A 14,888-nucleotide genomic window follows, 5' to 3' on the forward strand; every position below is an offset into this window, starting at 1 on the left:
TTCAAAAAATAATGTTTTTTCTTTCACAGCTTAATAGTAGTGTGTTAATTCTAGGTTCATTACAAGGTACTGGTAAAACGAGGGAGAAATATATATTTAAAAGAAGATGCATATGCAGCAACAGTCTAATACTCCTGTATCCAAAACGACCATTTCTAGTCCAAACATTAAGCTATGTCATTGTAATTTATTATGCTAAGTAAACTGTTGTCAGGTGAAACAGTCGAAGCTTTTACTGTCTTTATTCGTGACTTCCCCGTCCAAACATTACTCGCAGTGAATTGCATAGAGCCTTGTTCACACATTCTGATATCAGGGAACATGGCAGGGAGCAGGGCTTATAATGAGGTCATCATTTCCCTGCTCCATTAGAAGTCAACTAGTGCACCTCTGTAAGAAAGGGTGAGTCTCAGACATCTATGTGCTGTCATTATTATTAGATGTACGGCTCTCCTCCCGAATCGGCCACTGAGAATATAAAGTGCAAGCGGATGTGGCTGTTTTGTCACGTAGCTGCCATAGCTAGCATAGCTGCCTGTCTGAACAGCAGGCTTGATGCCATCTTAATTAAAACTCAACATTAGCCTCAGTAAGTGGCTCCCAAAGTGGAGCCAGATGACCACCTGTGGTCCTTCCAAGATCCCCAGAAAAATGTAGAACAGTTTAGTTTAACGGTGTCTTGCTCCCTAGATGCTAGTCTAATCTATCCTTTATGTCACCTCTTTGCCACAGTGGAGCCAGATAATCATATCTCACAGCAAAAAGGTTTCTTGGGACCAAAACTCAATTATCTAGGGATCCTTGGCTTGAAAATGTATGGAACCTCTGCCCTTGTTAAGACCTCACTTTAAAGCCTCTGAGACGTTTTAGCTCCAACAGTTCTCTGATTGCTGGTATTATTATTTTATATATTTATTTTTGGTTATTTTATATTTTTGGAAAATATCCAGCTAAGAGGCAAACGAAGCTCAGATGTATCAGAGCAGCTGATATGGCTTTAACTTCATATTTTAGATTTTTGGAAGTGAAAAGTTGTTAGGCGCTGGAGAAAAAAAAGTCATAAAAAAAGAATTAAAATGCACTGTTCTGACTGTAGAATGTAGTATTGCTCTAAATGCTAATCTCTTCTCTGTTTGTCTTCCCCCCTTCTTTCCCTGCTTCTTTGTTTCGGTCATTCTAGCTGGTCCTGTTTTCAGGGAAGCTCAACACCATCGCCAGCATTGTGACCATTTTCTTCCTGCTGGTGTACGCTGCTGTGGACTTGGCTTGCCTCGCCCTAGAATGGGCCTCGGCACCTAATTTCAGGTACACACACATGTAGACAGAGATTCTGTGCCATTATAAAGGCTTATGGCTTTCTTGCACATGTTCTCCATCACTTTTTCCTGACTCACTGAGCACACTGCGCTCCCCATTGTATTTTTTTCCCTCTGCTATTGTTTATGTATATGTGTATTTGGAGGTGGTTGTTTGCCAGCTGAATGCTGCTATAGTGACGGTGTACTAATTAAAAGACATAAAACTGGCCACTGCTTATAGCCCCATATTGGACAGGGACTGACAATAAAACTGTTTGTTTTTGTGGAGGCGCAGCCTGAACTGGATGCTCAAGCTACAGCGTGTGGAGATGCTTAGAGATTTAAATTTACAATGTTTGTGGTGTGTGTGTGTGTGTGTGAGAGAGAGAGAGAGAGAGTGTGTGTGTGCTGTGTTTGTATTCCTAGGATGCTTGCAGTGATTCTGATTTATAAAAGCTCCTGGAAACCATTCTCACATAACAGTAGCACAACTCTGTGTGTGTGTGTGTGTGTGTGTGTCTCAATGACATCATGACACAGCCAGGCATTTGATTCGATCTGCAACTTTTTATGACTCATTTCATATTTTCTTTGTGAGGTGTTGATGGTGTCACACAAAAAATCTCTTGGAAAATCCAATAACCTGTATTATTGTGTTTTTTTTGTTTTTTGTTTTAAAGATTCATACTTTCTCCGCTGGCTGTGAAATACATTTCCAACGTGTTAACTGCCACTGTTTTTATTTGTTATGGGGGAAATGGAACTGTTTAAAAAACCACACATCGCTTTATTGTTGTGACAGATTGCCTCCAGCGCTGCATTTGCCGTTATATATTCCTCCGCAGTGATAGTTGAAAATGAGGCGGAAGACATGTTAGAACACTTCTGCCCATATCAAGGACACATCAGTCAAGTGAAGCCGAAATTGGGATACAGCAGCAAACGTCAAACATATACTGTATGTGAGGAAAAACAAAGAGGTTGATAAGTAATTCTTGTAATATTGGATCTGGGCGCAGTGGGATTTATTCAGCTGTTCTCTGAACATTTAGGTGCACAATATGAGTGGATTAAACTGATGGCTGCATATTGGAGCTGAGCACCACAATTATACTCCTGGAGAGCAGTTTAGGCATTGAATTCGTCACTTAAGGACATTCACACAGAAGGAGAGCACTTGTAAGATGATGTTCTTCAACAACAGCTGCTTCTATTTTCGATATTGAATGGAACCATTTATTCGCAATAGAACTATTGATCGGGACTCGGTGAAGGTCGAAGATGAAGCGATGCCTGGGAAAATAACAGAGAAATATCATTAGGTGCCCCTTCAGTGAGTCTGTCTGTCCTGTGGATGAACTCCCAACTCCATTGTACTGCATTGCAATAACAGCAGCTATGCTAATTGTTGTTCTGTTTTGCAGTATTGGTTCACGTGGCGTAGCAACAAATGAAGCGGGCTTTCACTTACTGAAGCTCTTGTTTGTTCGACCCTGCAGCTTGCATTAAATCTTGTATCTCTAAAGCAGCAGAGATATAATCATCGCCAGCTGTTGTCCATGATGTTGGTGTTTGAGTGTGTCCGACTATAGTACAACATCCTCTAGGGAGACAGCTGAGCTGTAAGGATTGCCACAGACTTTATCAGGGGTATAAGCTAGCTAGAAGCTGGCTAGTTAACAAAATAATTGCATGGGGATTTTTCACAAATAAACTGATCAATAAAATAGAAATAAATTTTTACTTAACAGAGTTGCCAAATACTAATACAAAAAACTGATATGTGAGGAATCCCTCTGGTGATATTGTTTAGAGGCATGTGGCATGTTTTTTTCCAGCTTTTTCTTGCGTGCGTACAATGTGTATTTACTGCAATCACAACAGAATAAGTCCATATCTATAAAATACCTAAGAATGTGTTCATAACTGCTTTGAATAGACTGCTGTCCTGGCCCTTAAAGTGCAGAATTAACAGACCGTGTCTGTGAGAGAAGATTTTATTTGCCTGCATGTTGATGATTTTTCTGTAGGTCTCAGATAACTACAAAGAAGCAGCAGAAATATAGACAGATAGCAAGTGTCTTTAGTAACGTGTTTGACCTCCATCCAATGTGTTCATACTTGACAGTTTCCCATTTAGCAGATTAACTCAGTAGTGATGGGTCGTTCGCGAACGAAATGGCTCTTAGAGCCGACTCTTTGAAGTGAACGACGCGAGCCGGCGTGAGGTTTTTTTTCTTCTTTCTCTCACCCTCTCTCTCGCCCGTTTTTCCGCTAAACTCCGCACGCGAGGCCTGTACTTTGCGCTGGGCAGAGGGGGGAGGGGCGTTAGTTACACTCGCAGTAGCACAGGAACAGAGCCAGAGAGAAAGAGAGTGAGGGACAACGTCACATTAGAAAGGTATAGTAATCATCCACTATTTTCAGTTGCAGATGATAAAGGATTCAGAAAGTTTATTCATGCAGGCCCATATGACAGAGAATGTGCATCTTCTTTTTGTTTTAATATTTTAATTTATATTTAATTGTGTTGTGGTTTGCAGTGTTTTGTGTTGTTTCACGTTAAATTTGTTTAAAAGGAAAAAGCTGAAAATTTAAACAGTTAAAAGTTAAAATGTAAATAGTTGTTTTTTGTATTATATGATTTATTTATTACATTTTATGTGGAGTGAATAAATAAAGTATATTTATGGTGGCCCTTAGAGACAAAGCACGTATAAACTCAGAAGCACGTACAAACTCCAAAACACGTACAAACTCAGAATCACGTATAAAAGACAACAGAAGTGCTCCAGGATGCTAGGGTGCAGTGTTGAGCTTTTGTTACCTAGTGGTTACACAAGCCAGGAAGTATCAACAACCGGATTTGGTGTGTGGTAGTAACAGGTAAATGAACTTTTTTTTTTTAATTATTTGAATAAATATGAGTACTTGTCTATAAATACACAAACAATACACACATGCTTTCAATTGTGTAATTTAAGTGATCTGGGTAGCTCGGTTTTGGAAGTTCAGTTAACGCTAGAAATGTGTTTTGGAGTTTGTACGTGCTTTGTCTCTAGGGGCCATATATAAACATATATAAATAAAACCACTTTTTTTACATTAGTAATTCCTTTTCTGCATAATTAATGATAAATTAATTAAAGCAACAAAACAACCTGAAGAGCCGGTTCGGAGCCGAAAGAGCTGGCTCTTTTTAGTGAGCCGAGCCAAAAGAGCCGGATCTCTAAAAAGAGCCGGAAATCCCATCACTATAACTCAGCTGTTTTTAAAAATCTCAATCTGAAATCCCCATTTCTGAATATTACCTGATGAGTCAAATGAAGTCAGTATGGCACAGAAAGGTTTTAGAAAGCTTCACGGATATAAAAGCATATTAACATGAAAAAAGGCAAGAAATCCAAACAAAGATTTTATATAAAATGTACATAAACAGAAACCCTGAGAAACAGAGACATGAAGCGAAAGAGAGACAGAAGCAGAAAAATGCAGAGAAATAACAGAAGGCTGATCTGATACTGATGAAGAAACTGTGCATCTGCTCTGTAGCTGTCTGCTCACTGAAGCTAGCTGAAGCTCCTCCTCTTAGACTTGGTAATCGCGACTTAGTAAGAACATCAGTTAAAAATGCACCTTTGATAGCTTCTTGTAAGTATCATTCAAGTTTGCTTCCCCAATATTTTAAGTTTGGCTATATTCCAGAAAGATTAAAAAAAGCTACTTCCTCTTTTTATCTCTGGAAACTGCTGCACGACCAACAGTTCAGCATTGGAGGATCTAAGAGTGTGAGTCTGTGCATAAACATGACAGACTGTCAGAAATGTAGCGTGATCTGAGGCCATTTGAGGTTTATATTCTGTAGGATACTTAGAGGTCAGTGAAACTCTGTTAAAATGGAGCTGATGTCCTCTTTATTTTGGTAATAGCCTTACTACAGAGGTCTGAATAAGCTCCAGCAAAAGCTACTGAAGCTTTGGAAATTCACTCAAAAGCACGTCTTCTATGGGGGAAAGTTTTCACTTTGTAATTTGGCGGAAATGTTTCAAAGCTGCGATTCCTTCATCGGTATTCTTTCAAATTAGCAATGGCTAACTGCCACAGGAGTGCACTGTGGACACCAGTACACACTGTATACTTTAGTGAACAACGGGTTGCTCAAAAGTGAGTGTGAGAGAATAAGTAGCTTTGAGTGTGCCACACTCACCAAGTGTTTCCTCTGGTGCCCTCCATGTAGAGTGCTGTGTACTATCTGCTCATGCCTCGTTATCACTATGTGACCGCTGGCAAAGGCTACAGGACACAAAGTTAGCCTCAAAACTTTTCCCACTATCCCCTCTCTGTCGGCCGAGGGGACCAAGGCCTCCGGAGCTGATAAGATGATGTGTGCCCCCCCCGCCTCCCCCTCGCTGTTAATTCTGTTAGTTCACTGTTGCTGTGTCACTGGGCAAATTTGAACGCCAGTTGTTTATGTGTTTATTCGTTCAATTTTTTTTTGTCTTTCTCTGTGCTCTCTCTCTCTGTGCTCTCTGTCTGGCTCTCTCCCACATCTCTTTCCAGGCGAAAAGAATTAAAAGCCATTTAGCGCTGTCTCTCCCCCTGAGAACTACTGTGTAATTAGCATAACTAATTTAGCAGAAATATTTCCCTTTCCCTTAAATTTGCTGTTGCGTAGGGGAGGGAAGAGGGCTGCAATTATGATGTAGTGGAAAAGATGCCTGCTTGTTAAGTGTGTGTGTGTGTGTGTGTGTGTGTGTGTGTCTATATGTGTGCGCGCGTGCATGTGTCTGCACAGAGAGAGTTAAGGTATGCAATTTTAGAGCCTGGGTGTTTTTCTGACATCCCCATCACGCTTTCTGTTTTGTTTTTTTGTTTTTTCTGATCACTGATGTGTGAGTGCATGTGTGCGCTTGCTTGCATTCCCCTTTATTGGTGTGTGTCTGAAGCTTTATCTTTATTTATGCGTTTTTGTGGGAAGAGGCTTGTGTTGGCCGCAGCTTTATCAGCAATGGCCCCAGCTGCGTGGAGTGGTCCTGCTGCTGATGCTGCACAGGCACCAGCCACTTGGACTAGTGGCTTAAACGCGCATGAACACATGTGCATGTAAAACACACACACACACTGTATGGTAGGGTCACTGGCCAAGAATCAGGACTCGACTGTGTGCTCTGCATTGATGCCAAAGGGTGTTTATGGAAGGCATAGAACTCACAGATGCAGTGACCTTCAGTTAGACAAAAACAAACTTTTACCAGCTTGTTGCCATGTGATGCCCAAATTACAACTGTGTTCTCTTTAATCGTCTTTGTAATAACGTGTAAATTGACAAGCCATCAGCTCCAAAGACAAAAGCTGGGTCAGTCCTTTGTCCAAATATGAGTCAGCCTGTGTTATTAAATGAGATTGGGGTAGTGTAAAAATCCAGATGGAAGGTCTGGATGAATGAGAAAAAATAGGTTGTTAGAGAGTCATTATCTGTTAATGGAGGGATCTGACTTGGTGATGGTCCAATATAAAGTTGCCTTACAAAATTCAGTTTATTGTACGAGAATAAAGCATAATTTGAAGTAGATCTATATGTTTTATGTTATAAATCTGTATCAGAAAAAAGTGTGTAAGTTAATTACATTAAAGTTAGCAGGCTAACCCCTGCATGCTGCAGGTATCACTGTTAGAAAGAGACAGGGTGGCTGCTGTCAGCCTTCAGCAAATTACAAGATATCTGCCAAATTTTAGTCTGTTTTTAATTTAATTTATTGTGTTGAAAGCTGACCTGTACTAACCTTCTACTGTTTGCCCTTAAATTCTATGGCAACCATTTGTGGTTAAACTACATTTCAGGTGTTACAGAAAAGGAACACTGTCAGTTTTAAAGGAGACATGAAAAGTAAATGGTAAATGGACAGATTCTTATGTAGCGCTTTTCTAATCTCCTGGAGTACTCAAAGCGCTTTGTACAACACGCCCCATTCACACAAGCACCGTTTTCTATACTTGTCAGTGCTTTCAAACGAACACTCATGAACATTCATAGTCTGATGGATGCATCGGAGAGCCAGTGGGGATTAGTATCTTGCCCAAGGATATTTGGCATGCAGACTGGGGGAGAGCCAGGGATCGAACCACCAACCTTCCAATCAGCTGATGACCTGCTCTACATCCTGAGCTAGAGCCACCCCCTTCTCAGCTATAAAATTGTTAAATAGTATCTTAAAATAATCAACATTTAACTCTATGGCATGTGAAATGATACAGGAAGGATTTAATAAGGAGGGGAATTGAGGAGAAACCTCGAGTAAATATTGTTAATAAGTCAATAATGAATTAACAAATATTGCAGACTTTAAATGGAAGTGCCCATGTAATGCCTTTGATTTGTATATTTCAGAGCTGGTGGCATATTTTAAACTTTATTGTATTCTCAGTCTCATTTGAAAACCTCTTGATTCTTTTGCTTTGATGTAGTTACTTACTAAGGTGGTGGTGTTTTTTCTTGTTTGTTTGTTTGTTTGTTTTGTTTTTGCTTTGTTTGCCTTCTCTCACCCCAACCGGTCGCAGCAGATGGCCGCCCCTCCCTGAGCCGGGTTCTGCCGGAGGTTTCTTCCTGTTAAAAGGGAGTTTTTCCTTCCCACTGTTGCCAAAGTGCTTGCTCATAGGGGGTCATATGATTGTTGGGCTTTTCTCTCTGTATCTATGAAGCGCCTTGAGGCGACATTTGTTGTGATTTGGCGCTATATAAATGAAATTGAATTGAATTGAATTTTATTATTTGCTTCGAGCCCTGTGTACAGGAGCTGCATGCTAAAAGATCTTTTGTTAAAAGGGTTGGCGTAATAAGCAAATGCTTCAGCCAATACCTTTTGATTAGCCTTGTCTCATGCTTTCTTGCTTTGTGGTAAATCTTTGTTCTGTCTTCACTGAGATATTTGAATGCTAATCAATAAACATATCAATCCTAAATTTGGGTCCACAGAGGTGTAACAGGGGACACAATCACAAAGCATAAAAACACTATTTGCTGTTTTTCACTCTCAATTTCAAGTATGCTCTCTGAATCAACTTTCATAGCCATATATATCACAAGAAGAGCTCTTTCCCTGAACATTGTTCCCTGCACAGTGTTACATTTATCACACTCCCAGTGGAAATAATTGTTTAAACTTGTTTAACTTCTTCAAATGAAGGCTGGAAAAAATAACCCTTGCCACTTTTTGTGTTTCTCAGCTGAGGTCGAAGGATTCTTCTGATATGTGCCGAGAGTTACCAAATAAAATTCAGTTACATAATGACAATAAAGGATTCTTCTTCTTCTTCTTCTTCTTCTTCTTCTTCTTCTTGTTATTGTTATTAATGGATTCTAACTTGGCATATATGGCATATGAAAAGACACGGGGAGGAGCCAATGTAGGGGGGAATCAGTCGGAAACCTCAAGAGCAGTAAGACAAAGTTAGCATGGAAGTAACAACCACTGTAGTTCTTCTAGGTTTTGCTTGAGGCTGCGTTCAAAAGGAGGTTGATTCCGACTGACCTCCATCTTTACAGCTTGGTACAAAAAATAGTTTTTGCTACTGTGGATAGTGAGGTATCTTTAAAAAATGTTTTATAACCTGTGTCTATTTTTGCACACATGCAGTTTATGGATGCAGCTTGCCATTCAAGCTTGCTTGCATTAACTGTTAACTTAGCCATCCACCTTTTCAAGGTGCAAGGTACCTTCAAGCTTCAAAACAACAATATGGCAGCGGCTGAAACACTAATGATCAAGCTTCAAAATGTCCAAAACTAGTGGGTAACATAATGGCTACATCCATGTTTTTTCCTGTATATGGGCCGAATGGTACACACAATTCCCAGTACATGTTTTTTATTAATAGAAAAAATAGTTTCTACAATAGGAAATATTCAAAAATGTATGTTTGGTCATAAACCTTGGTGAAACAGCTGGGAAAAAAACACAAACCATGACAAAGTAATTCAGAAAGGTATATCTAAAACACTTTGCAATTGCCGGCAAACATGTGGAAAGTTTATTTGCTGGTTTGTGAGTCATGTTACCGTCTTGCTAGTGTCACTTGGTTTTATTTAACTTTGGCTCCCATACTATCCTAGGCTGATGAAACTCAGTATCAGTAAGCAGCTGTATAATCATATTTTTAAAATGCAAAGTGGATTTCCGAGCTGGATTTTAAATGCAAGAGGACCTGGGAGTTTGGTGAAAATCTGTGTGAAACCCGGCCTGTAATTGTTCCTTGGGTGGAGAGGGTGTAAAATTTCAGACATTGAAATTGCAGACAAAAGCAGGTAATAGGGAAACACCCCACCACCTCTGAAAATAAAATCCTGTCCGAGGGAGACTTCAGCGAACGATATATTGAGGTATACGCTTTGAAGTTTGATCCGTTTCATCTTGAGTTAGTATAGTTTTATCAAGTGCTCCAATTTTCGATAAAAGGCTGATGCTGTAATGTACAGTGAATAACCTTTTGCAAATTGCCATTCATATTCAGCGACTCTGGAGTTCATTCAATTTTTATCAAAGCTACAGAATCCCATCACCATTCAAATGCACTTCAGTATCAGTAAGTGAACACATCACACTTCATAATGCCGTGACACTCTGGCTCTGACTCTAAACCCCTTCAGTGGAATAGTAAGTGGTGCCTCCGCCTGTTGTTGGTTCACGCCATTATGCTCATTTCAGTACAAAGCCAGGTCTAGCCAAGCACTAGAAACCCATCTGCATAGCAGTTACCTATTTACAAAAGCATTATTGCATTATGATTTGAAGGCTCTCTCCTGTTTTACAAATAACTGTTGCTCTCTAATTGCAGAAACATGCAGGACTCCCACATGACTTGGATAGCTTGTGTCAGAATTAACTGGAGAGAAAATGATCTTATGTTACACATTTCAGCTTCCATGTTGCTTATTTAATTTATGTAAATTCATTCAAAAGTGATCACAATTAAGCTCATCAAGACGCTTTCAGACAACATTAAGGGGAGCTCCTCTGCTGAATGCTTCCTTTCAGTTAGTGATGATACTGATTCAGTATAGTCGATTTACAGATGTTTTTTAAACTGATATTGGTTCATACATGAACACCGTCACTTTGTATCGTACTTTGTGAAGTCAAGCCCAACATCACTAGTTTCTCTCGGCGGCCTTTTCAACCTGTGGAACCAAACTGTACATTAGGATATCTGCTCTTCCTGTACTCAAATTCAAACTGCATAATATCAGCCTGACCCAAAAGACTTGCTGATTCAGAACTGAGTATGGACGACAGGGACAGAAACTGATAGTGATTTGCTGTGAGATATGTCAGAGTGTAGGATTTCTTACAGAAAGGCAGAGGCCTGTAATATGAGGGGGGATTCAGAGCTTGTTGAGGTGACTTCAGCTTTAATCCTTGTTTTTCATCTTATTGAGGTGCATCGCAGTGGTAACTTGTGTTCTGGAGCAGGTTATGTATGGATTAAGAGATCAACATACCAAGCCTACCACCTAATGACCGATCAGTTCTCTGAAAGGTGACCTCACTATTCTTGAAAGATTCCATAGACCTTAATGTGCAGGCAGTAAGAAGATCTATAGGATTTACAGACCACCCTTTCTGGTTCTGAAGAACAACTGTATTCCTTGGTTGTTGTTGTTTTTTTTTTAGTCTTAAAATGCAACACCTAGGGCTTGTATTGGATGACCTTTTTGTATAAAGTTCATTTAACAGTTTTATACATAAAAGATCGTTTGGACTTCACATTGCATTAATTAATATAGCTGTTACTGCTAATTGTGTGGCGTGTTAGGAAGAGCAGCAGAGCTGATTTATACTGTTTGTCTGGTTCTTTACTCTTTTTTTAACCTTTTTACAGTTGCTGCTTATATTTCTAAAAGCAGTTAATAGAAGAACTGAGGTAATATAATCGATTGGAACTGTATGTTTATAGAGACTGTGAGATACTTCCAAGTAAATTAGCCGATAGTATTCAGCAATGACAGAAGTTATTTTTATGATAAGATAAAGCATTTTGGAATATGTTTAAAATAAAAGGTTACGGTCTAAATTTTTTCTGCTTATGCTATTATTGTTTAATTTGACAGGAAAACCAGAAGAGCTTGATCTGAAGTTCTAGATGTGTTTGTAGAGTACAAACAAATTCAGCTATGAAATATAGCTGAATCATAGATTTGTACACCAGTGTTGTCCAGTGTTTGCAGGAGATTGTCATTGGCTCCCCTTTGCTAGTGATATTAGGTTATGAAAGATGACAAGCTGCAATTGACTGGGAATATTTTGTGATAGGACTTCAGACTTGCTAATCGTGAACATGTAGAGACAAAAGATAAAATGGTGTGTTTTCTAATGAAGGTATTCAACAGCAGAAGAGAAAAACCTTAGTAGGACAGGACATACTATATTCCCTTCAAAGAAAATAGAAGAGATTTTAAGAAAAATAATGATGCAAAAAACTTATCCTGCCATGATTCTCTTGTTAAATTGCATGAAGAGTTTTCAGATAATATTCTGACTTCTGGTTGAACCTTTGCTCAGGTATCTCATATATCAAGCACTAAGAGGAAGCGGATGCAATTTACCAGGCTGATCCAATATCAAATGATCTAAGGTTTCTTAAGGTCAATCCAGTCCCCACTGGTGTTGTGCCAGTGTTGGGGTGCTGCATGACGTAACGTCTCAAACTCATTGACCTCTTACTTAAAGAATCTGGCATCTTCTTCTCGCCTCCCCTTGGGAGTGTATGTGAGGAAGGGTAACATTTCTGTCCCCACTGCTCCTCAATTATGACATGTCTTTTGGCTAAAGCCTGGCCCTCTCTCCCTCTCTCTCTCTCTGTCTTCATCATTTTGCATTTCTTAATGTCTCTGGGGATTTGTCTCTTGGGCGGCATTTTGCTGTGTCAGCTAAGTGACATCAGTTGCTTGAGAACAAGTGAGGCGGGGAGAAAGGGGAGCGTGCGAGGTGACTGTACGAGGGGACCGTCGTCGCTGATGGTAAAGGGGGGAGGCAGACCGGGTGGGCAAGCTTTTATCGTAATTACACCAACTCTTCGATGAGATGGAGAGAAGGATTAGATGAGACAATTGTGGGCAACGCTGATGCTGAAGTGATCAGGTCAAGAGGAAATAAAAGCAAAGTTTGAAGACAGAAGGCCTGTATGGTACAACACTGGGAACAAACTAGGAGGGAGCTGAAATATTAACCTCTTAAGCCCCAAGCCTACCTGATCTCCTGCTTTTTGCCCCCGTATCAGGGGGCGTTGGGGCTTAAGAGGTTAAGAAGATACCGTCCTCCACCAAGTTCAAGTGTTTTACTGTTTCGTCTTCAAAATGGAGACTTAACTTTCCCTAAAGTGTTAGTCATTAAGCTCTAATGAAACCAGCATTTTTGTAACTTAAACAGTTGCTAACCAGCCATCCATCAAATTCGGTGTGAGTTTCAGTTCCCTATGTTATTTCATTGCTCTTTTAAATGCTTCTGAGAATAGTATGTGTAGCTTTCCAGTGAATGAAGCCTTAGCTCGACTCTCCACTTAGTCCCTTTTTTTCTTATCCAAAAATGTCCAAAAAAAGGTACACAGTAACTGAATCCAGAATTATTGAAGGCTTACAAAGTTCAGTTAAAATGGATGCAGAGATTTAGAGGTCAAAAAACTGTGTGGCTCCACTCTGAACTCGCCTAACTCCCTGTCTCTGCCAGACTATCAAAATAAAAGTATACGTTTTAAGCACAAGAAATCAAACTACAAACTTATTCCATTATTCCTGATATGTTAACCTGTAAGTATTACTTCGAATATAATACAACACTAAGCAAGTCCAAGATTCTTCCGGCGCCGCTCCGAGTTGGCAGTATCAACACAGAGTCCTTTTTTCTTTTTTTATACCAAATTTCCCCTTGTGGGACAATTAAAGGATTATTCTATTCTATTCTATTCTAAGCTATAACTTTATAGTTTTAATCATTAACCCAAATTATGTTATATAAACTCCACAAACTGCATCTAGGCTCCTACAGTATGTTTTTGTAACTTCTTGTAAAAATGGTTCAGCAATTTGAATTTTAAGGAGCCAAAAGTAAACTTGTTAAGCAACTCAGCTGGTTTGACGTTGAGCGTTTCATTATTTCTGTTCTCACCAACCTGATGTGCACCTCATGACAAAAACCATAAACATCTTTCCCTAAAATTAGTTATGTCAAGTTATTTATTTACTCGCTTACCCTCTGCCCCTGGATCAGCTGTTTGGAGTGTTTCCAACGGAGAAGTTGCAAAGTTCTTTCTGGTGAACAAAACTGAAGGATGTTTCTTCCATCTGTTCTACTTCTGCTTTTTAAATTGTCATTTATCGGCTGTTGTAAATCCTGCTCATAAGTTGGGCTTATGTTACTAGTGTTCTAGTCACGAGTATTTCTGGCAAATAGGCTGGATCTATTGACTCAGTTACACAGTTAAAAACTGTCATTATTGAGCCAGTACTAAGAAAATTTTGCCTTAGCAATTTTTGGCTTTGAAAGTTTTCACTTTCAGGATTTTAATCTTAGACTTGCACACATTTCCCTTTGCCCCTTTGCCTTTAACAGCTTGACCAACAGAAAGACTAATGACTACCTCATGGCTGCTTCTTTCAGTTGAGCTCTGTGTTTCTCTTCTCTTTTAATTTAACTTTCTGGTGGGCTCACCCCCCTGCCCTTCTCTCCATACTTTAGCACTTCGCTGCATCGTTGTGTTCAGCAGTTGTTGCTTCTGTCTCTTACAAAGAGTTTAAATCTGTAAGTGAATCCAGGAAGGAAGCCCGCCGGTCATTTGAGCTTCTTTGTGTAATTACAGCTGGGACTATTTTAATGGCTGTTTATCCGCACAGCTTCAGTTATTGCAGGGAAATTGAGGTCAGTTACATGCTCCTCCAAAAATATGAGCATTTCCATCCTCTGTGCAGTTCCCAACTCCATGACCCTCCAACTCATTTCCACTTAAAACTAGCACAAAAATTCATGCAAGTATTTGTGGACGGAAGCCAGCTAATGTGTCCTTATGCATTCATGCATTCATATAAGAATTTATGCCCGATCACACAAACACTGAAAGGTCTAAAGCAGTAAGCAGCAGCAGCCTATTATCTATGTGTGCTGTTTGTTTTAATTGATCTTGTCACAGCATTAACGCCACATTAGTTTTGATGCTGCTGTGAAGTCACACATTAGGGAATGACTGTGATGTTTAATTATGGTTTGTCTAACAGTGAGAATGAGACATCACTTTTGGTTAAAAAAAAAACTTTAAAAAAACACTTTAGCAAAATTATGGCAGATATTAAGTTGGCATAATTTCTAAAATTATTCATTATGAGGTTTACTTAGCCAAGTAATTTAACCTGACTTAATTAAGGTAGTATAATCAAGGACAGATAATAGTATATTGTCCCCAAGTTAGAAATTTGCATCTCAAGCTGTTGGAGCATCAGGTAGGAACACAGAACCGAAGTAATGAGAGGCAGAAATGAAATGTTATGATGTCAAAAGCTAAGATAGTTGCATAAAGACCTTGGTGATAAACCCTAAGGAGCACAAT

General features: G+C 39.5%; 1 protein-coding gene across 1 annotated transcript in view; it reads left to right on the forward strand.

Moving 5' to 3' along the window:
- Nucleotides 1-14,888, forward strand: part of LOC146504504 (solute carrier family 12 member 9) — a 74,418-nt gene that overhangs the window by 40,867 nt on the left and 18,663 nt on the right. The window contains exon 9 of the mRNA XM_085184807.1: nucleotides 1,181-1,305. Within this exon, the coding sequence (XP_085040933.1) occupies nucleotides 1,181-1,305 (125 nt within the window). The remainder of the gene's footprint in view (nucleotides 1-1,180; nucleotides 1,306-14,888) is intronic.

The sequence above is a fragment of the Neolamprologus multifasciatus genome, chromosome 14 (genome assembly GCF_963576455.1).
Source record: "Neolamprologus multifasciatus chromosome 14, fNeoMul1.2, whole genome shotgun sequence".
Classification (NCBI taxonomy): domain Eukaryota; kingdom Metazoa; phylum Chordata; class Actinopteri; order Cichliformes; family Cichlidae; genus Neolamprologus; species Neolamprologus multifasciatus.